The sequence below is a fragment of the Myotis yumanensis genome, unplaced genomic scaffold (genome assembly GCF_028538775.1).
Source record: "Myotis yumanensis isolate MYYU_CA2020_CCGP unplaced genomic scaffold, mMyoYum1.0.hap1 SCAF_15, whole genome shotgun sequence".
Lineage (NCBI taxonomy): Eukaryota > Metazoa > Chordata > Mammalia > Chiroptera > Vespertilionidae > Myotis > Myotis yumanensis.
The window spans coordinates 3,638,096-3,662,220 of record NW_027223766.1 but is presented as its reverse complement, the minus strand read 5'-3'; the positions used below and the strand labels follow the sequence as shown (position 1 = coordinate 3,662,220).

Here is a 24,125-nt window from a genome sequence, read left to right as displayed (position 1 = left end):
ATTTGGGCAGCGCAGCCAGGAGGCCGCAGCTTCCCATCCCTCAGGGAGCTCAGTCCATTCCCCACAGGTCGCTGCAGGGACCAGCCTGAGATGGGGAGATGGGCGCGTGCCCTGTGACGTTGGGGGGACGGTGAAGATGCTTGCTGTCAGTCACACCGGGAACAGAGGCCATGGGCCAAGTGGGGCGTGGCCAGTGCGTGCTCACGGGGATTGAGACATCGTCACCCTCATGCTCGGGGCTCCTGTTCCTCTTGGCTGCCCGGGACTTTTGCTGCAGGGTGCACTCCTGGGCTCCCTGCCCCCACGTGGCCCATGGCCGGGCGGACCCCACACACAGTGGGAGGCAACTCTGGACACTGGCTCTGCCTCCAGCTCCACTGAAGCCCCAGCCACGTCTGCGACTGGACTTTGGAAACCCAGGACTGTAACTCCACGCAAATCAAGCCCTCATCCTCCCAGGCGACTCTCAGAAGTTTTCTTTTTTTTTTTTTTCCTTTTGAGATCATAAGGAACCACCCCAGCACCCACTGGGGAAAGGGACGCCCCAAGGCCACTGGTAGAAGGGTCGGGGTGACTGTGGCAGGTGCTAAAATCCAGTGTCAAAACGAAGGGAAGGGTAAGGAGAAACTGTCCCCAAGCTTCCGACACACCCACCGGACCTCCCGTAGTCTCCAGCGGTCCATCCAGTGACTACCTTTTGGTGGTGTGGCTTCCATTTCCTCTAGGTCTCCAGGGCAGCAGGGAGGGGGGATGAAGCCAATTTCCCTCTAAAAGTCAATTTTCTCATTTTTCAGACTCAGACAAGCGCCACCACAGAATGAATGGTTCCTTTAGCAACTGCGCTCGCGGTATTTCTCCGAGGCCCCGGGCTGCTTCTCTGGCGAGTGCACGGCGCTTCCGATGCCGCAGTTGTATTTCATTTTATCAGCCTGCCCCCCAGCCCAGCGCTGGGGAACCCGAGGAAGGCAGCCCAGGCTTTCCCTGCTGCCCTGTCAGTGTCCTCCTCCGGGCCCTCAAGGTCATTTCGCCCGCACGGATGGCACACACAGCACCCAGCAAACGGGTGACCGATCCTGTATGTGTCTGCTTTGGCAGAGGTGCCTCGGCAGCAGGAACCGGCGGCTGCTCCTAATGAAACACAGAGGAGCCCTCGCACAGCCTTCCTCGGCCCTTCCAGCTCTGAATGTCATGCCGCACAGGGCTGCTTGTGGCCACAACCCCTTTCATTTCTCCCAAGAAACGTCCCCCTGGGGAGAGGGAAGTCGTGCAGCGGCAGGGCGGGCAGGACGGGCGTTCCTGGAGGGAAGAAAACGCACAGGAGCGTTAAATAGACTGATTGACGTTCTGCTCAGAAAGGAAGCAGTGGTGGGGGCCTTTGCAGCCGATGATATTTCCAAAGTGTTACCAGCGCTTGCACTCGCACCTCGCGCATTCATGTACCAAAGTGCCCCCTAAGCCAAATGCCACCGTCTGTACCGGCTTCACTTGGAGCCTTGGCATCACTTGTCACAAGCAACCTTCCCCCGATCTGGGGGTCATCTATGGTCACTAAACATTAAGGTATTTAAAAAGCAACCTCTCATTTGATACCTAGTCAGAGAAAACACTATTGAGGCATTAAATCCATTCAACCGATAGCAAGTCTGATGTCACACGGGCTCCGTGTGTATTTAAGGTAAAATGGTGTTAAAATTGTAACTTAAACAATATTGGCTAAATAACCTAACGGCACCCTCTAAACTCTTAGCCGTAGCAATTTTTACCGATTTTAGAGAGGAAGGGAGAGAGAGAAACATCGATGTGAGAGCGAAACACCGAGCGGCCGGCTGCCTCCTGCACACCCAGCTGTGGGCTCCAGCCCGCCCACTCCTGTGATCTCAGACTCCACGCCCAGCTCTGAGCAGCTCCGGCCTCTGGGGGGGAATGTGTTCACAGAAACCAGCAGCCTTCCCCTGAGGTGCTGGGCATTGCTCTCACAGGCTCTGCATCGGTCCCGGGTCGGTGGGATTCTGACGTACCTGCGAGTGGCCGTGTCCCTCGTTGAAGGCGAACCAGCATCTGCTCGTGGCTTGCAGGTCCAGGGGCTCCCTGTCCTGCTCTTTTTCCAGGAAGCCCCATGTCCAGTGACCGCATGTGAGGTTTCACTCAGAGCTGCCAAGCACGGGCGGTGACTGCGGAGCACTGACCCCAGGGGCCTGAGGGCATCTTCTTCTGGGCTTTTCCATGGACTGCATCCTGGTCAGACCCCCCTCTGACCAGCTCTCCTTTCCTGCTTAAAGTGTGTCGGCTCTTTACCATTAAAGCCCCAGAGAGCACGGAGCTCCCAGAGCCCATCTCAGAGTTCCAGACCCGCACAGAACACGCCACAGCGGCTCCAGGGCAGGGGCGACATTGTGGTGGCAGACAGCACGCCTCCCTGGCCCCACAGGAAACACAGCTCGGCCTCAATTGCCAGTGCCCCCTGGGCCACAACAGACCGCAGGGAGCCCTGCAGAGTGTCCCTCTCATCACAGATGGGTGCCAGGCAGGGGGCAGATGTCCTCAGGCCACCGAGGGCAGGCCAGCCAGGCCTGGAAAGCAGTGTTCTCCAGCCACTCTGCTCATGCGCACACAGGAAGGGATGACCTGCTCACACATACACAGGAAGGGATGACCTGCTCACACACACACAGGAAGGGATGACCTGCTCACACGCACACAGGAAGGCATGACCTGCTCACACACACACAGGAAGGGATGACCTGCTCACATACACACAGGAAGGGATGACCTGCTCACACACACACAGGAAGGGATGACCTGCTCACACACACACAGGAAGGGATGACCTGCTCACACATACACAGGAAGGGATGACCTGCTCACACACACACAGGAAGGAATGACCTGCTCACACGCATACAGGAAGGGATGACCTGCTCAGGGCACACACAGGAAGGGATGACCTGCTCACACACACACAGGAAGGGATGACCTGCTCACACACACACAGGAAGGGATGACCTGCTCAGGACACACAGGAAGGGATGACCTGCTCACATACACACAGGAAGGGATGACCTGCTCAGGGCACACAGGAAGGGATGACTTGCTCAGGGCACACACAGGAAGGGATGACCTGCTCACATGCACACAGGAAGGGATGACTTGCTCAGGGCACACACAGGAAGGGATGACCTGCTCAGGGCACACAGGTAGGGATGACCTGCTCACACGCACACAGGAAGGGATGACCTGCTCACACACACACAGGAAGGGATGACCTGCTCAGGGCACATAGGAAGGGATGACCTGCTCACACACACACAGGAAGGGATGACCTGCTCACACACACACCGGTAGGGATGACCTGCTCAGGACACACAGGAAGGGATGACCTGCTCACACACACACAGGAAGGGATGACCTGCTCACACACACACAGGTAGGGATGACCTGCTCACACACACACAGGAAGGGATGACCTGCTCAGATACACACAGGAAGGGATGACCTGCTCACACGCACACAAGAAGAGATGACCCCCCACCCCAAACCAAGTGTTCCTGGATGGAGAGAGTCAGGAACCCAGGCTTCTTCCCAATGAGGCCCTCATCCTCAGCTCATGGCCCCAGGTTAGTCCTTCCCACTGAGTCACCTTCAGCCTCTGCACAGGGAGGGTTGGCTGTGTCTCTTCCTGCTTCTTGAAGCCCATCTCCTCTCCTGAGTCTGTCCACAGGGCCGGGCTCAGAGCCTCTGGCCCATCCCCGGGATTGCCATGGCGGATCTGACTGATATCTAGAAAGAGTTGGGAAGAGGAGTTAGGGGAGGGGATTAAAAATGGAAACAGAGGATGGGCTTGGAGGCCACTGTGGCCCCTGGTCCAGGTCTGAGTGGATGGAGATAGCAAACCTGAGGAGGTGGCCTCACCTTTGAATCGGGCTGAATTCAGGATTACAGGGGTGACGCATGCGGCACCTGGTGGCACTCAATAAACATGTGTGACTACAGGGTAATGTTTCCTGACAGTGTGGTGTCTGCTCTAACCAGAACTCTCCATGCCTCTGTGGCCAGCTCTGCAGAAAGAATGTGTTTCTTCCCAGCACTGGGCCCCACGCTGGGTGCCCCGGAGCCCCTGAGGCACAGAGAGGAGGGGCTGCGAGTGAGGATGCCAGGAGGGCAGGGTGCTGCTCTGTGTCAGCTGGACCCAATGGGTGTCAATTTTCTCACTGCACATGACAGGGCACCCACACCAGCTTACTAAATGCTTCCGCGTTGGTTTTGATAGCTGCATGACATTCTCCAGTATGAATACTCCACACCTTTGACCAGTCTCCCATTGATGGACAGGTGGTGTGGCCGTATTTACCACCATTAACCGTGTATGTCTCACCTGCGATCCAGCTATTCCATTTCTCAAAATTGATGCAGCAGGTAGTCTCACTTTATTATCCTTGTTGACTCTCTCTCTCCGTTGTCCCACATCATCAGCTATAAATGGCTTTGTTAGGGATCAGAGTGGCTCCCCAATGTCACTTTCACTGACTTCATTAAAGTTCACACTCTCTGTAAGATCTGCATTTCACCCCCAGGGAGGCCGAGGGGCAGCCCAGACCCTGCTGAGTCCCCTCCCACACCGCGGGCCCCTCTTCCTTCCGCTTTATCCTCTCTTTGGAGTTTCATATTACAATCACCATGAATGTCTAAATAATAGCTTAGTGATCCAGGGCAATCATTCTGTGCACAAAAGTTATTTTCACTTTTAGAGGCCGTGTGAACCTCAGATCTGCTGGCAGAGGATTTAAAGCCTCGCTTCCCAATTAGAGTCTGTTCACCAGCCAGGAATGACTGATCTCTATTTCATCCATCTCAAAATGTGACCTTTTCCACACTTTTAATGACATTTTAAAGTACAGAATACATCTTGATTCAAAAGATTTCCCACTTAATTCTGCAGAACAAATCAGTTATCACAGTTTAACCGGTCGCTGCCAAATACCAGAAAAAGATGGGCATCACTTACACTTGAAGAGCTTATGTGTGTGTCTGGGGCGGGGGGAAATACCTTGAGCAGCTATATTTTGGCATGCCAACTAAGATAGATATTAAGATAAAAAATCAACCCCCAATGTTTCATGGTTTTAGATATCTTATTGTTTCTTCAGTGAAATTGTTACTGGGCCACATTCAGAACTCACCATTAGATCCTACAGGCCACATTCAACTTCAAAATGACAGAACAACCTGGCCGGTGTGGCTCAGTTGGTTGGGCACCATCCCATGTACCAGGAGGCGCCAGTTGGATTCCCTCCCCGTCAGGGCACATGCCCAGGTTGCAGGCTCAATCCCCAGTAGGGGGCATACAGGAGGCAGACTACTGATGTTTCTCTCATCGATGTTTCTATTTCTCCCTCTCCCTTTCTCTCTAAAATCAATAAAAACATATTTTTAAAAAATAAAAATGACAGAACAGTCTAACCCAAGATGGCCATTGTAATGGTCTAAAATTCTAAATTAAATATTCAGATGTTTAAGCATTCTAGTGTAGATATGTTGTTTTCTTACAAATAATAATAATAATAATAAATGTTATGGGAGAAAGTCTCACAAATGTGTACCATTCAGTTCAAAAAGTATCTCCTGGGTGACTGCACACACCTGCCTTCCCAGGCTCCCCTTAGTGAGGCAGAGGCACGCACAGCCAATTCCACACCATCTTCAGCCAGAAGATTGCAGACGTGACAAGAATGACACCTGCACACTGATGACTAAATCTGCTTAAAACAAGAGATGGCCGTACCCGGCAGGATTCTGCCATGAGCCCTCCCGGAATATCTTACTGTGGAAACTTCAGCATCGAGAAATTCAGACAAAGTAAATTAAGTTCAAAGGAGGAAGACAGGAGTGATTAATGGGATGGAGAGGCTGGTCTGTGAAGGAAAAGGCTAACAGAAATAAATCTGTATAGATTAGCTATGTGACAGGAACAGAAGAGGGCTGACAAGCATTGAGTCCAATACAAATTCAGAAAGACAGCAATCAAATAATAACACCAGCAAAACAAAGTGGCAAAAACAAACAATAGCACAGGATGTGTAGTTTAGTCCAACTCAACAAACTTTTTAATTGAGGACAAGGAGTTAGGCCTTTAAGGATGGATGCCTATTCAACACAATGAAGATACAACACGTTGACAGGTGCACACCTTGAGCAGAGCCCCTAACAGGGCACTTTCTGCTGAGCAACCAGTCCAGCTAAGGCAAAGGCTGTGGAGAGGGGGTCTCTCTCCGAGAGCAAGGAGCCTCGCTGGGCCACACAGAGCGCAGGGCTGGGAAGGGCTGGCTGAGTGGGGAGTAATGGGACACACTGCTGAAGACTGTTGGAAGGAGCACCTGCATTTTGGAGGGAAATGAAGTTTGCAGTCTCAAGGTTACCTGGAGGTCATGCAGAGCAGCTGGGGAGGTGCTCTCGCAGTTCTTTGTTTATTTTGACACTTTGTAAAAAGAATGCTTTTAATTCCTTAGCAGCGTATGTGGTGGGTGGGGGCCTGGGAGAGACTTGAGACCAGGAATGCCTGTTGGGAGCCCGTGTCCCTGCTCCAGGCAAGACTGCATCTCCTGGCCAGGCCTTCCAAGGTGCTGGGTGCTTGGTTCACCTGCTGTCATACTTACAGTTCTCTCCTCAAAGGTGACAAGATGTCTATAAAAATAAGTGTTCATCCTCGTGGCAGCTTTAGAAAGTAATCATGAATCGGAGAGTGTTGTATTTAGATATTTATTTTCATTCGTTCTAAACCAGAAGACAGCAGTGGAAATGAAACACAGCTGGGAATCCCACGGGCAACTATTCTTCCCAAGAGAGCCTATTGGGGAAAGACAACAAGTGCACCCCGGTCAGGTGACGCTTCCAAAACCAGAATCCCTGGCTAGCTCAGACAGAAGAGAGAAAAAGAATTCTTCTTCTTTTCCTTCTCCTTCCCTCTTGTTCCCAGAATTCACCCTTCACACATCTTTCCATTAGAGTCACCTCCCTTCAAATGTGAGACAGTAAGCTTGACACAGCAAGTAAGGGACCAGACTCTGACCGGGGTGGGTGGGTTGTTTAATCTTTTGAACTTCTTAGGCATTTGATCTTCTTAAGCTGCCAGGTCCTAGTCCACAATAGCCTGGAATTTTATAAATCCTTTAGGTTCCTGCTGCCAGCCCCGCCCCCCGCCCCGCCCCCAGCCCAATCCAAAGGTCCTTGGGAGTAAATCCAATATTTTGTCAATAATGTTTAGGCTAAATAACTTAAATCACTGTTTTTGAATTTTGAATCTATGCATGTGTGTATCCACTACACACACATACACACACACACACACACACACACTCCAAAGTAAATGTACAGATTTATACATATGAAAATGGACAGATGTTGTCTGCATATTTCTTGGCTAAGTTTACAAATCTGTTCAACTATCTGTACGTACTCTGAAAGTTGGAAGCCTACGCCCAGTTCTATGACGAGTTAGAGCAGGATCTTTGGTGCCGCTGAAGACACGTCCGACCCGGGGGGAAGGAGCTCCGCACTCAGGCAGTGAGCACCTGTCATCACTTCTGCCCCAGGACTCCCACAGGTGCACTGAGAGGAGGGTGCTAGAGAGCCATGAACTTCCTGAAGCACATTCTCCATCTGTTCCGCCGCTGATTTCAACCAGCTAGAAGGACCAGGCCCAGTCCCTCCCTCTCATGACATCTTTGATCCCTGTGTCCCACCAACCACATCCTACAAGCTCTCCTAGTAGTGTTTATTTCTATTTTGGCACTCATGAAATTCTGCTTTGAATTATGGTCTCGTGTGTATTTGTCTGATCACTTACACTTAGAATGACTTTCCTTGAGATTAGAAGCCATGTTCCGCCTATATTATCGACAACTCCCAGTATTGTACTTACAATAAGTACTCAATAATTGATTATTCAGCTTACTTTCTTAGAGAGCCCGGTGCAGTCATTGAGAAGCTCCAGTAATAGTCACTATTGACAGGGTGTCTGTTAAGAAGTCACTAAAGTGCTCCCCCCTTGTGTTAAGAAGTTTGTTAACATTCTTCAGATTATATTTTAATGAAGTTTCATAATGGAAAATACCAAGAATACTTTTGTGTATTAGTCTACTCATACTAAGCTGACTTTATGAACACAAAGGGATTAGAGAAAATGGATCTCATATATTGCAAAACCCAATGAGTTGTGGTGATTTCTTCTTCTATAAATGAAAAAGTTTAAATGAAATTCCAGAAACATTACTAGGTCTCATTTAATCTTCAGTAATAAAAGAAAGTGTGTGTGTGTGTGTGTGTGTGTGTGTGAGTGTGTGTGTGTATGTGTGTTGTATGACTCTCAACAATTACTTTACCAATTCTGATTTCTCATTAAATTTTAAAGAAATGTGAGCAAATAGATTAAAGGTACATTGAAAAGTAGAATAAAAGTCATGAATGTGTACCAGATTTAAAAATGAAAATACGAAGTATTTGGGTTACATATACTTTCATTCCACTTTTCTAGAAAATCAAGCACTGCTCCTTGCCACTGGCTTTGCCCCCAAATGACAGAAATGCTGACATTTACTGGACTTAGTTTCCTCCTGGACAATGTGCTGCACAGTCTGACTTATTACCCTTTGTTTTCAGTGGCCTAAGGTCCAGATTGTCATACAAAGCTACCGCAATGAAATTTGCAAAAATTCCTCCCTTAAAAGCCAAAAGAGATTAGCCCCAGGGGTAGCAGCTGCCCTCCTGGCTCAGGGGAGGGCAAAGAGGATATTTTCAATGTGAAAGACAAGTGTCTTTCTGGCAGTAAAATTCAAGGATACATAGTGTACCCTAGAAACGTCAATGTGACTCCTGGAGATGCCATTTTTGACAGCTAATTTCCAGTAGAGGTTTGCACAGAAAGAAAAAGGAGGGATTTTTATGAAAGAGATACAATCTGCAAGGGAGGAAAAAAAAGACCAAAAAAAAAAAGGAATTGAGGAGGGTGGCAGGAAGGCTCAAGAAAGCATAAGAAAAGTGCATGAGACTAACCCAGGGTGTTCTCTCTTCATCTCCTTGTATCTCTTCCTCCTCCTTGGAAACCCAGCTCGATTTTACAGCCAATGAGCTGAACCTGACGTGTCCGCTAAAAGTGCAAACCATCAAGACAAAAGCAGGCTCATCATGATTGCCCTGACATTTCATCTCATTACCAACTTGACAGGCGAAATTGAGCTCATGATGCAGATGTGGGGTTGGAGGTCAAACCATCCTGATGCTCAGCCTCACCTGCTCTTGTGAATGACCTTAGCAGTCAGGGTGAAACAAAGCAAGTAGGATGGACAGATCGCTTCAGCAGCCACTGAGAACAATAAAAATGGTTTATTTTTCTTACTCATTTTTAAATTCCCAGAGGCTGTTCCATTTCTGAAGTGCTTTCTAAAGGCTGAAGATGCAGGGATGGGATGAGCACCATCAGCCACATTAGGAACATGTATTAATTGGTTCATGAGTCATCATTTCTTCTTGCTGTTAAGCTCTGCTGTCTGAGGTTGTAATATAAAAAAGAGTCTCAGGAAAAAAGATAATAAAACATAATTAGCATTTCTCAGTGCCTGTCCACAGATGGCAGTCTAAGGAAGATGTGGTGCCCATGCAATGGAACGTTGCCCAGCCACGAAGAAGGACATCCGGCCAACAGGACAGCTTGGGTGGGTCTTGTGGGCATATACTGAGTGAAATAAGTCAGACAGAGAAAGACTAGTACTACACAATCCCACTTATATGTGGAATCAGGAAAAAAAAACTCAGAAAAAGAGTCTAGATGATGCCAGCAGGTCCTGGCGATGGTGAGAGATGGGGAGACATTGGCCAAATGTTACAAACTACCAGTTATAATATGAGCATATTCTTCAAACATAAGCTAAAACAATAATTATTCATGATGAATTAGAGTAAAAGTAGCATGACTTTAAACAAAACGTGATATATATATATATATATATATATCAACTATATATATACTAGGGGCCCAGTGCACGAATTCATGCACCTTGAAAGAAACTGTGGGCTGTGAAGCTGCGGTGGACACAGGGGCACGTCTCGGCCATCTCCACGCCCTCATCCGGCCCCTCCCCCCGAGGCCCCCAGTCCCCTGTCTGCCAGCAGCCCCACTCCCGCTGCTCACACCTGTGATGGTGTGGAGTGATTGGGACCAGCACCAGCAGTGGATGTGAGTGGGGATGGCACTATCAGCAGGTGCGAGTGGCAGCTGCTGCCCCGATTGCCCTTCAGGAGCAGGGGGAAGTAGAGAAGCCCTCAGGGGCGATTGGGGCAGGCAGCCACCACTCACACCCACTGATGGTGCCCAGAGAACAGGGCCAGTGTGCTGGCAGCAGGTGCAAGCCGTGGACGGGAGCAAAGAATTTTCAGCGACAGGTGCCCTGCCTTGGTCTGGTGCCCCCGCTCATCTGCTCCACCATCCCACTGTGGCCGATGGCCACCTGATTCTGATACCCACCATGTTCCGTGCATGCCCCCTGGTGGTCAGCACATGTCATAGCAACCAGTTGTTCGGTTGTTCTGCCGTTCAGTCTATTTGCATTATATATATATATATATATATATTAGAGGCCCAATGCACAAAATTCATGCAAGGGGCTCAGCCCTCGCAGCCCCGGCTGCCTCACGACCCAGGCTCTGAAGCCCCACCCACTGGTCATTCTGGAAGATCATCTGGAAGGTGGTTCCAGAAGGTCGTTTCACTGTCCAGTCTAATTAGCATATTAGCTCTCTATTATATAGGATATATACACACTGTTATATTATTCAGTCATAAAAAGGAATGAAGTGAAATTCTGTTATGTGCTACAACGTGGATAAACTTTGAAACCATTTTGATAACTGAAACAAGCCAGATGAAAAGGACCAATATGGTACAATTCCACTTATAGGACGAACCTAGACTAGGCAAATTCACAAAGACAGAAAGTAGGATGGAGGTTACAGGGCTGTGGGGGAGAGGGTGTGTTACAGAATGTCTGGGAAGATGAAAACCCTGGAAGTAGATAGTGCTGATGTTTGCACAACATTGTGAATGTACCTAATGGTGCTGAATTGTATATGTAAAATGGGCTAAAATCATAAGCTTTGTGACAAAATAAATGACTAGATGTTAAAAATAATCACTTCCTTGTAGAGCAGATACAGGGTTGGCATGAGAGTAAACTTATCCCAGCTTGGGCAGTCGCACAGTGTCACCACAGAGCTCCAGACCTGGATTCTGGAGTGTTTTCCTCCAGTGTTGGCTCTGTCACTTCCTAGTGGTAAACACTGGAGCAATTGCTCAGATGAGTAGCTCAGTTGGTTAGGGTTTAGTCCTGGTACACCAAGGTTGGGGATCCCTGGTCAGGGCACATACAAGAATCAGCCAGTGTCGGGACGGCCCCGGTGAGGTTGAAACGGCCCCTGTGAGGTAGGGACAACCCTGGTCAGGTTGAAACGGCCCCCGTGAGGTAGGGACGACCCCGGTCAGGTTGAAACGGCCCCCGTGAGGTAGGGACGACCCCAGTCAGGTCGAAACGGCCCCGGTGTGGTAGGGACAACCCCGGTCAGGTTGAAACGGCCCCGGTGTGGTAGGGACAACCTCGGTGAGGTTGAAACGGCCCTGGTGAGGTCGGGACGGCCCCGGTGAGGTTGAAACGGCCCCCGTGAGGTAGTGACGACCCCGGTGTGGTAGGGACAACCCCGGTCAGGTTGAAACGCCCCCGGTGTGGTAGGGACAACCCCGGTGAGGTTGAAACGGCCCCGGTGAGGTCGGGACGGCCTCGGTGAGGTTGAAACGGCCCCCGTGAGGTAGGGACGACCCTGGTCAGGTCGAAACAGCCCCGGTGTGGTAGGGACGACCCCGGTGAGGTTGACACGGCCCCCGTGAGGTAGGGACGACCCCGGTGAGGTTGAAACGGCCCCCGTGAGGTAGAGATGGCCCCGGTGAGGTTGAAACGGCCCTGGTGAGGCTCAGATGGCCCTGGTGAGGTTGAGACTACTCCAGTGAGGTTGGGACAAATAAAGGGGACCAGTATGGACTGATGAACAGGGGTAGATACAGAAGCAGAGCAACATTGAACAGAATGTTAAACTACAGTGGGAAGCCTGGGGAGGTTTGGGGGGGGGATTAAGAGACCAACTGAAGGACTTATATGCATGCATATAAGATTAACCAATGGACACAAGACACGGGGCGGGGGGGGGGGGGGCGGGGGGTAGGGACCGGGGGAATGTCAAGGGGGGGAAAAAAGGAGACATATGTAATACTCTTTGTAATACTTTAAGAAATAAAAATTATTAAAAAAAATAATAATAATAAAAATAAAAAATAAAAAAAAAATAAAAAAAAAAGAAGAATTTGAAAATTGGAATAGACCTATATAAAGAGATTGAATTAGTAATCCAAAAACTTCAAAAAGAAAAGCCCAGGCCCAGACAACTTCACTGGTTCATTACACCAAAATTTTAAAGAAAAATTAACAACAAACAGTCCAGCCGGCATGGCTCAGTGTTGAACGTCAACCTATGAACCAGGAGGTCACGGTGCAATTCCCAGTCAGGGCATATGCCTGAGTTGTGGGCTTTGTCCCCAGTGTGTAGCATGCAGGAGGCAACCAAATGATTCTCTCTCATAATTGACGTTTTATCTCTCTCCCCTCTTTCTCTCTGAAATCAATAAAAATATATATTTAAAAAAAAAAAAAAGAATCAGCCAGTGATGCATAAGTAACGGAACAACAGAGCGGTCTCTCTCTCTCTCTCTCTCTCTCTCTCTCTTTCTCTATCTCTCTCAAAATCAGTAAGTAAAAAATCAATTCAATATTTTTTAAGTTTTGAGCAAGTCACTGAGGTCCTTTGCTCTTTAGTTTCTTCCAGTTACAGTATCCAGCCAGGGTTGTTTTGAGGACAAGATTAAAAGAAAATACTGCATAGAAAGCGCTTTGTCAATTCCACACTATAGTGCATGGGGGCAGAGTGTATAATATATCCCTTTAAGGTACTTAGTTATAACCATCTTATCACTAAAATGTACTTTTTAATTCCTATTTAAATACCCAATAATATTGTTGTAGTTGGTATGATTCAGCCAAAGTGACCTTTTTAAAAATTTTTCTCTATGTGAAAGTATTGAATCATAGTGTTTAGAATTTTAAAAGCTGAATTTCTGAGGAAACCACATTCCTACTTCCATTCTTAGAGAGAATGGGCCCCTAAACCCTTTCATTTGTGCTATTTTGATTCCTTCTGTTCATTGGTTAGCCTCATTATATGGACCTTAGGAAGAAGAGACAGCTATATTATATCTTGTCTAGAAAAGAAATGGGCTTCAATCATGTTTAATTACAAGTATTGAAATATTTTATTTTGCTTCCTGCTCTCATCTTCCATTCCAACCAACATCAGTCTCTACCATGTCAGACATGTGGCAGTTCTTTGACACTCTGTGATAGACAAGGAAACATTATCTTGCAAAACTCTTCAGACACATAATTACATTGAAAAATAAGTATTTATAAAGCGACTAAATTGCTTGCTAGAACATCATAAATTAGTACCAAAAATCAATGTGTGAAATAAATGTCAACTAATTTTTTTGTTTCTCCCCTTAGTGGTTACGTCTTCGACTATGATTACTACAGAGATGATTTCTACAATCGGTATGTAAACTTCTCATCTTGTTTCCTTTGATTTAAATTATCTTTTAAGTATTTTGTACATTTCATTTATAGCTATTCTTGATTAATGTGTTTAAAATATTTTATAGTAAAAGGAAAAGAAAATATTAAGTCCCCCAAAATACAATTTAAACAGCTTTTCCTATTTTCACTGTCCTTACTGGATTACTTAAAGTACAACTTGGACTTTTAGGTGCTTAAGCCTAATATTAGGTGTCTGATATTTGCATAATATTTTAGAGATTTAATCAACCAAAGTTATTCTCCGGGTCTGTTGTTAACTTTGAATTTTTTAAGACAGAGCTTTATAAACTCAGAAAATGACTTCAACCTTAGACACCTGCTTTCATATGACAATTGAACAGCCTAGATCGGTCTGATTCTGTGAAGTACACTACACACTCAGTCCGCACAGTGTGGGGCCAGGAGAGGAGCCCGTGCACAGTGATGCTAATAATCAGTGGGAAAACGAGACTTTTCATGGTCTTTACAAATGTTTGTTAAAACATTAAAAACTCTCTTATTCTAGGCTATAAATGTACAAGGAAATACAGTAAAACTAGTAGTTACGTAGTACACTGTGATTTAAAATGGTGAAAATATTGAGAGTTAATGTGTTTTATTTCTTTGCAAAAAAAGACTTCTCCAAAATAGTTCGAGCAGTCAGTTCTCCTCCTAACTTAGGGCGTGGAGCCAGCGAGTGGGTGCTTCCCAAGGGTGGGTCAGCATGGCGGCGGGAGCCTGTGGAGGACCGTGGCCCAGAGTCCTTCATGGGGAGCTCTTTCCCCTGTGTCCCTCTCCTGGGACTCCCCACTTTCCTCATCCATGCCCATAGGTTTGCTTTTCCTGAATCCCTCTGGCTCCATATCTGGAGTCAACCAGAAGCATGGTCAGGCTGGCTGTAGGGTTAGGGTTAGGCCATGTGCCCTACACTCCCACTTCCATTACATTTAAGCTTAGATGATATTTACATTTTACTTGTCTGGCATCTAAACTAATAAAAAGACAAACATGCAAATTGACCGTACCTCTGCTATACCTTAAGCCATGCCCACCAGCCAATCAGAGAGGCTATATGCAAATTAACCCAACCAAGATGGCAGCCAGCAACCACGGAGCTGAAGCAAGCAGGAGGCTTGGTTGCTCCAGTGATGGAGGAAGCCAAGCTTCCTGGCTGGCTCTAAGCTCCACTGAAGAAAACAAAGTTTCAATTATAGAAGATAAATAAACCCCAGAATTAAAAAAAAAAAAAAAGACAAAAAGGAGAGGCTTGGAGCTTCCATTGCCAGGGGACTTGGCCAGCCTGAAAACGGCCCTCAGCCCCTCACCCAGACTAGCCAGGCACCCCAGTAGGGACCCCCCACCCTAAAGGGGGTGTGGCCAGCCTGAAAACAGCCATCAACCCCTCACCCAGGCTGGCCAAACCTCCATGGGGTGAGAGTCCCCACTGTGGGGGGCTTGACCAGCCTGCAAAAAGCCATCAGTCCCTCACCCAGGCTGGCCAGGCACCCCTGCGGGACCCCCACCCTGATCTGGGACACCCTTCAGGGCAAACCAGCCTGCCCCCACCCGTGCACCAGGCCTCTATCCTATATAATAAAAGGGTAATATGCAAATTGACCCTAACAGCAGAAAGACTGGGAATGACTGGTCACTATGACACACACAGACCACCAGGGGGCAGATGCTCAATGCAGGAGCTGACCCCTGGTGGTCAGTGCGCTCCCACAGGGGGAGCTCTGCTCAGCCCCAAGCCAGGCTGATGGCTGCCAGTACAGCGGTGGTGGTGGGAGCCTCTCCTGCCTCCTCAGCAGCACTAAGGATGTCTGACTGCAGCTTAGGCCTGCTCCCCACTGGCAAGTGGACATCCCCCGAGGGCTCCCAGGCTGCCAGAGGGATGTCTGACTGCCAGGTAAGGCCCAATTCCCCAGGAAGCGGGCCTAAACCAGCAGGTGGTCATCCCCCAAGGGATCCCAAACTGCGAGAGGGCACAGGCCAGGCTGAGGGACCCTCCCGAGTGCACAAATTTTTGTGCACCAGGCCTCTAGTCTATCTATATAATAGAGGAATATGCAAATTAGCCCAGACACCATAACTCCAGACAGCAGGAACCTGAGGCTGCATGGTGCCTGGCCAGGGCGAGGGACCTTAGGCCGCACACCCCCACCCCGGCTCTGGACTGGGAGACCTCAGGCCACACCCCCTGCCCACGGGGCTTGACAGGGGACCTGAGGCGTCACCCCCCACCGTGGTGCCAGGCCGGGGGACCTGAGGCTGCACGTCCCCCCCCCCCATGGTGGGGCTTGATGGGGACCTGAGGCTGTGCTCCCTGCCTGGAGGGGCTTGATGGGGGTAGGGCTGGCCAGGTCTGGGTCTCTTGCATTTTTGAAATGCGTGCGGGTGGTGGGCAGGGACTTGACTCTAGGTCCCGCGGGATTCTGACAGGAGGGAAATTTTCATATACATTTTACTAATTTTCTTTCATCTCTGACACTTCTATTACAGAGAAAGGACAAATAGCAATATTAAAATATTTCCTCTAATTAATTCCCTTTTAATGTGCATGAATTTCATACACTGGGCCACTAGTTTATATGATAATTTCATTATGCAATCTTTACATTTCACTGCCCATTGCCCTCTCCAGTTCCTGCTGCTCTTTCCTCTTGGTGACCACGTCCCTCTTGGGGTTATCCATCTGTGTGAAATGCCACATGGCTCATCCTGAGCAGACAGCACCCCACATCTGCTGTTTGTGTGACCCAAGTGACAGGTGCCCTGACAGCCCTCGAAAGAGGTGTTGGGCTGAGGGTCGGTCATGGGGCGCCGTGGTCTATGGACTGAGAACCTAGTAGCTAAGCCTGGGCTTCCTGAAACTTCTCCCAGTCCATACGTTGGGGACACTGAAAGGCACCTGGTGCTGGTGAGGGACTAGTGTTATTTAACACAACGTTGGCTTGAAATGCAGAGATATGCAAAGTGAGGAGCCACTGTACATAGGCCATGGGACCAGCAAAAATGGTGTAAATATCTCTTAAGCCTTTAATTATAAGTTTTATTCAAACAAAATTCCCAAGGTTCAGGAAGGCAAACTTGGAGAAAGAGTTTGTGATGGACATTTACAAACTCTGAGGGCAGAGACTGTGCAGCCCTTGTCAGGGTCCAGCCCCGGGTCATCTCCGGTTCCCCTGGGACCTTCCTGTGTGGCTCTTTCTCCTCGGACCTGCGCCGGTTCACTGCCTGACTTCCCTGCAGCCGTGAGCACATGCTTCCCGACCAAATCCCCCGCTGGTACCTCCAGGGCACCTTGGTTCTGCTGTGTATTCCTCTCTGGGTACCAGGATTGGCCTCCTGTCTGCCTCCCCTCCCAAAGCAGGAAAGGTGCTCTGTTTGCTAGTTTTTGCCTCCTCAGGCACTTTCATGTCTCCCTCCCCGTGGAGACCAGTCTGTTACTATTTCATCTCCTTACATTTAGAGACTTTGGTTTTCCCGGGTCGCACAGGTAATCAATGACAAAGCTACAGTCATAACCTATGGGTGTGGTCAGTGACCCGCTGTGTGAATATGCAAATCACAGGGGCTAAGTGCCAGGCGCAGCCCCGCAGCCCCGCCCTCCTGACCACTGTCCACCGCTGCAGAAAGCAGGTACTTCACTGGTTATCCCTTCATGGCCAGATAGGAATTTTTAGGAATTATTTTACCAAGTCATTTCTATCATTTCTACAAAATATACTTCATTTTAAATATTAAATAGCTTCTAATAACTTGTCCTAAAAATGATGTGAAGTTCTGGCAGCATTAAAATAACCCAGAGATATTAAGAAAATATAATTTATTTTATTTTTTACTGAATTTATTGGGGTGACATTGGTTAATAAAATTATACAGACTTCAGGGATACAATTCTATATACATCATCTGTATATTGTATTGTGTGTTCACTACCCAAAGTCAGGTCTCCTTCCATCACCATTTATCCCCCTGTACCCTCTCTTTCTTCATCCCCCCTCCCCCTGGCAAGCACCGCAGTTTTCTGGGAAGAAAACATAACATTTAGATAGTCTTCAAACTATTTGGAAATTTTCATGTTTGACAATTTTAAAGACATTTTCAAGTGCAGCTTTTTTTTTGAGTTGCAGAATATTATTCTAATTGCTATGACTGAAGTTTTCAATCAGTGTACATTGTCATTTAGTCTGTCAGTGTGAAACTGTTTGAGTGTTGTAATTGCTTGAGTATTTTCTAACATGTGACTTCTTCCGAATGTAAAGAATTTCAGAGTTTTGTCTAGATGGCAAGAGAGCCAAGTTCTGGGCAAGTGGTCAGGTCCAGTCCTCTCACCTTTACAAGGAAGCCAAGCCTGGTCGGCATGGCTCAGTGGTTGAGCGTCGACCTATGAACCAGGAGGTCATGGTTCGATTCCTGGTCAGGCATATGCTTGGTGCTGTTGGGGGACTGGTTGCAGGCTCGATCCCCAGTTGTGGGGGAAGGGGTGCAGGAGGCAACTGATCAATGATTCACTCTCATCATTGATGTTTCTATCTCTCTCTCCCTTGCCCTCCCTCTATGAAATCAATAAAAATATTTTAAAATAAAGGAAACCAAGGTCATTTTTTACTTTATTGCTTAATAAAATCATTAATTAGATTAGATATCATTAAATAGATAGGTAGGTAGATAGGTGAATAAATAGATGACAGAGAGAGAGAGAGATAGGTAGATAGATCAATAGATAGAAGATAGGTAGAGAGATAGGTAGATAGATGGATAGATGATAGATAAATAGAAAGATGATGGATGGATGATAAATAGATGGTAGAAAGATAGATAGATAGATAGATAGATAGATAGATAGATAGATAGATAGATAGATGACAGATAGATAGGTAGATCTTAATCAGCCAAATAATTACAGTCTCAAGCTCTCAGATGCCTCTCCTCTATACAACAAAGCTGACTCTGAACAATTTCCAAATAATCCGTTTGTCTTATATGAAACCTGTTTGGCTTGTGAGTGTGCAGAAGTGTGCTGTGCTTGTGTTGCTAACAGGCTGTGTGAGCAGTCTGTGCTCTCATCCGTGTGTCCTCCATTTTTTGCACTGGGCTGGCAAAGGCAGGAGCACCTGCCACAGTGGGCACAGCCAGGAGTCCCCTGTGAACACAGATGCCCAGGATGGAGCGTCCAGTCCAGGGAAATAGCTCACAAGTCAGTGTGAACAGTTTTATCCAGTGATTCCTCATAGTCAAATTCTGTTTGTATTTATGGCTCTTGTTTTTCTTTCTTTACTAGTGGTGCAAACTTGGACACATTATTTAATACCTCAAACCCTGTTGTCTCTTCCAGAAGTGAGCATGATACTAATTCCTGCCTCATGAGGCTGTGCTAGGGTACATGAAGTGGCATATGTGTAACCATCAGCATTATGCCCGGTATTGTTTTTCATGCTTCATCGGTGTGGGTTAAGCACAGTTAGCAGTAACTGTTCACAGTGAATGGGTTGCTTACGCCGATATTCTTGGAGCAAAGGCCCAGTGACAGGGAAACAGGTGGCTGGTCAGCTGTCCTTCCTCACTGCCCATGTCCTGCTCCTGGCGTCTGCTTGTAGCTTTCCCTCCTGCCCCCAGAGCCTCCCGTTCAGCTGACCTGAGAGGGCGCTGCTGTCTCCTTTAACCAGGTAGCTCTGGGTCGGGTCACACAGCTGTTTCACAGGGACGACTGCATGGAAAAGGCAAAGAGGAAACTGATATCATGGAGTTCGAGATGGCACGAAGCAGCCACCTCCTCCAGGGCAGGAGCCAGAGCAGAGGTTGGGACTGTGGGAGGGACTTTCAGCGCTGGCACCTGAGTGGCTCTGATCGGCCCCTGTGGCTGTGTCTGAGCCCAGAGGGGTCCCCACCACTTCCAGGGGCGTGAGGGGACTGTCCTGCCAGCCAGGGTGGCAAAGACACTCAGCCTGGGCCCACCTCTGCTGCAGGGACGGAGGGCCACTGTGGGGTGAGGACACAGGCGGAGCGATGGGGACAAAACAGGACCCCAACGCGAAGACAAGAGCGGAGAGGAAGCAGCGCGGTCTCCCTGCCTGGTCTCGCTGTGTCCCCTCGGGTCCCTTGTTGGTGTGGTCTGCAGAGTCCCAACCCAGTTGTGGCTCAAGCGTGGCTGCAGCTGAGAGATGCTAACCTGGGAAGGACAGCATCCACACGGTACCGTTGCCGATTTCTGCCCATGGGGATTCTAACGCACATGGGAATTACCAACATTTGGGGAGTTTTAAAGGCTTAGAAACTCTTTAACAAAGGTCCATCTTATCATCTTATCGTGGTGGTTCCAATAGCACACTGGCCCGGCAGTAACTTTTCCTAAGGTTAACTGAACGCCTATCCCTCATCCCTCATTTCACCAAATAGGACCTGAGTGGCTATTCCACGCGTTCATCTCTTTATGCCACGCAGAACATTGAGCAGCATTGACAGCATTCGCTGGCATTTTCTGCTAAAAGGTCAAGTACAGCTCTAAATGAAGGACTTCACACGTTATTAAAACAAAACATCTTCCAAGTAAAGCAAAGGGGCGTGTGCCGGAATCCTATGGAACCCCCCAGGGGTGATTTCCATTTCTGAGATGAGAGCAGGTTTAAGTCAGCTTCTATTCAACAGCCTCAGGAAGAACACTGAGCAGTTAAACCAGGAACAGGGGACTGCTGTTAATAGGGGAAAAGGAATACCAGAGGTGTTTGGCCTGGGAGAAATCATATTCCCAGTAGATGATTCAAGGGGCTCACTCAACCCTGGGACCCTTTGACCTCCTGTTAATTAACAGAAGAGAAGCCGCTAGAGTTGCAGTTCATGAAAAACTCTAGGCTGCAATTGTTTCAGACCATTGATTGTCGAGCACAGTCTGCATTCGTGAATATTGGAAAAACATATTAGCAAGAGGCAACGTCTATGTCATTATGCAAATTTGAATTACCAGCTGGTAGAGTGGTCTTCCACTGAAAACATCTGGAAATAGCAGCATGGCACAGTTGACAAAGGGTGTAATGTGGAGGCAGAAGACCTGAGTTGCAGGCCAGCTGTGCATGTGTCAATGGCTTAAATTTGAGCAAGTCACCTCCTCCCTTTTTTGCAAGTTTCCTTCATGGGAAAAATGGCTCAACAATGCCTACATTGCAGAATTATAAGACTTAAAGACTCAATGTATTACTATTCAAATGTGTCATCTTTTTAATTACCCAAAGCTATATACAAACTATAGCAGATAGCAAAGTTGTACAAAATATAAAAATTATGTTAAGGTTAAACTATTATAAGAAAGATCATTCAAAATCTCAGTCAGCGAGCCTTTAAGGCCTGTCTCAGAAGTGTTTGTACAAGACCAGGGATGGCAGATTTCACTGAAATCTTGGAAAAATTTAATGACAAAAATCAGAAAGAAAAATTATTCAGCTACTGGACACAAGTGAAGGAAGTCTTTAAAAAGTATTTTCTGATCAGTTGTAACCAAAAGCTTATCTGAAGTGGGGGTGGAAATTATAGATGAATCTTGAGTCATTCAAACAGTATAGAAAAAAGATATACTAAAAGGCTATAAAAATCACTTATGTGGGTTTCAAATATAGCCTTGTTTAAAAATCAGGAGACACCTTGATTTGGTTTTATAGACTGTACACCTATCAGAAGGTAAGCAGTGTTGAAGAAGAGGATTCAAGATTAAATCAAGTCGGGGGGAAGATCCTCTCTGGTTCCCTGGTTTGTTTGCTTTTTTAATGTATCTTTGTTGTTGAAGTTATATAGATGTACTATTTACCTCCCCGCCACTGATCCCTTCTAGCCCACCTCTGCCCCCAGTGCCAGGCCCTCACCATACTATTGTCTATGTCCATCGGTTATACATATCTTATCTACACTAACAAAAGACAAACATGCAAATTGACCATACCTTTGCTACTCCTTAAGCCACGCCCACCAGCCAATCAGAGCTACTATATGCAAATTAACCCAACCAAGATGGCGGCTGGCAGCCACGGAGCTGGAGCGATCAGGAGGCTTGGTTGCTCCAGTAATGGAGGAAGCCAAGCTTCTTGTGGCTGGCTGTAGCCTCTGCAAAAGGCAACAAAGTTTCAATTATAGAAGATAAATAAACCCCAGAATAAAAAGAAAAAAAGGAGAGGCTGGGAACTTCTGTTGCCAGGGGGCGTGGCCAGCCTGAAAACGGCCCTAAGCCCCTCAACCAGACTGGCCAGGCATCCCAGTGGGGACCCCCACCCTGAAGGGGGTGTGACCAGCTGCAAACAGCCATCAGGCCCTCACCCAGGCTGGCCAGGCACACCAGTGGGGACCCCCACCCTGAAGGGGGTGTGGCCAGCCTGCAAACAGCCATCAGCCCCTCACCCAGGCTGGCCAGGCATCCCAGTGGGGACCCCCACCCTGAAGGGGGTGTGACCAGCTGCAAACAGCCATCAGGCCCTCACCCAGGCTGGCCAGGCACACCAGTGGGGACCTCTACACTGAAGGGGGTGTGACCAGCTGCAAACAGCCATCAGCTCCTCACCCAAGCTGGCCAGGCACCCCAGCGGGACCTCCACCCTGATCCGGGACACTCTTCAGGGCAAACCAGCCAGCCCCCATCCGTGCACCAGGCCTCTATTCTATATAATAAAAGGGCAATATGCAAATTGACCCTAACAGCAGAATGACTGGGAATGACTGGTCACTATGACACACACTGACCACCAGGGGGCAGATGCTCAAAACAGGAGCTGTCCCCTGGTGGTCAGTGCACTCCCACAAGGGGAGCTCTGCTCAGCCACAAGCCAGGCTGATGGCTGCCAGTACAGCGGTGGTGGTGGGAGCCTCTCCCGCTTCCTCAGCAGTGCTAAGGATGTCCTACTGAAGCTTAGGTCTGCTCCCTGCTGGTAAGTGGACATCCCCCGAGGTCTGCCGGGCTGCCAGAGGGATGTCTGACTGCCAGCTTGGGCCTGATCCCCCAGGGGGCGGGCCTAAGCCAGCAGGTGGACATCCTCCAAGGGGTCCCAGACTGCGAGAGGGCACAGGCCAGGCTGAGGGACCCCCCTGAGTGCACAAATTTTTGTGCACCAGGCCTCTAGTATATATAGAAAAGCCTAAGCAACCATTACCACCAGACAATCAGAGGATAGCTATGATGCACACTGACCACCAGGGGGCAGATGCTTAATGCAGGCACTGCCCCCTGGTGGTCAGTGCACTCCCACAGCCAACCTCCTGTTAGCTCTGCAACCTCCCACGGTCCCTCCCTTCAGTCAGCCGGCCCCAATCAGCCCCTATCACTGGTCAGGCCGTGGGACCTTACCCATGCACAAATTAATGCACCAGATCTCTAGTATGCATATAAGTTCTTTGGTTAATGTCTTCCCACCCACCCACCCTCCACCTTCCTTCTGAGATTTGACACTCTATTCCATGTTTCTATGTTCCTGGATCTATTTTGTTCATCAGTTTATTTTGTTCTTTAGATCCCACATATGAGTGAGATCATGTGATACTTATCTTTCTCTGACTGGCTTGTTTCACTTAGCATGATACTCTCTAGGTCCCTCCATGCTGTGTCAAAGGGGAAGAGATCCTTCTTTTTTACAGCTGCATAGCATTCCATGGTGTAAATGTCCCACAGCTTTTGTATCCACTCATCTACTGATAGGCACTTGGGCTGTTTACATATCTTAGCTATTGTAATTAATACTGCTATGAATATAGGGGTGCATACATTCTTTCCTGGGATATAGTCCTAGAAGTGGGATCACTGGGTCAAATGACAGTTCCATATTTAATGTTTTGGTCCCTGGTTATCAATCATACACCTGCTAAAAGGTCCCAATGAGAACATGGCCAGGAACTTATTCTCAGGGTTTGGGTCCAGGCAGCCCAGTGAGTAAGCCCCTAGTCCAGGCCACATATTTTTCTTAGCATTAAGCACATAGTGACTATAAGCTCTGATTCATAAGTAAGGAAAATGAAGAAGTCATTTTCATGAAGGAACTTTAGAAGAAAACAGGTAACTGCTAATTCTTGAACTATTTATCTAAAATGAACAGTTAGTGTTCAGTGACAAAATGCTCTACAAATATTACATTTTTAATTTTTTTAATTTTAAAATCAAATTAGCTGATAGCAAAAAAAAAAAAACAGGCATTCAGTCAAAAGTCCAGCAGCCAATGATTTATTAGAGTCAGGTGTGTCTATCTGAGAAAATGCACCACAGCCATGAAAAGAACCATTAGGAAGACCGCTGAGCAGGCCTGGAATGCTATTAATATGAGCCCAGGAGAACTAGCCAGAAGGCATGACTGCACACATTTCCAATTCTGTGAAGAATATGGGTCCTTATTGAAAAAAGACTAGAGAATTATACTGGCTATTTTAGAGTGTGACACT

At 47.9% G+C, this 24,125-nt stretch overlaps 1 protein-coding gene across 7 annotated transcripts in view; it reads left to right on the top strand.

The window, feature by feature from the left end:
• Positions 1–24,125, top strand: part of RALYL (RALY RNA binding protein like) — a 560,777-nt gene that overhangs the window by 478,401 nt on the left and 58,251 nt on the right. For all 7 annotated transcript variants that reach the window (XM_070392021.1, XM_070392019.1, XM_070392020.1 and 4 more), the window contains one exon: positions 13,650–13,697. In XM_070392021.1, coding sequence (XP_070248122.1) covers positions 13,650–13,697 — 48 coding nt within the window. The remainder of the gene's footprint in view (positions 1–13,649; positions 13,698–24,125) is intronic.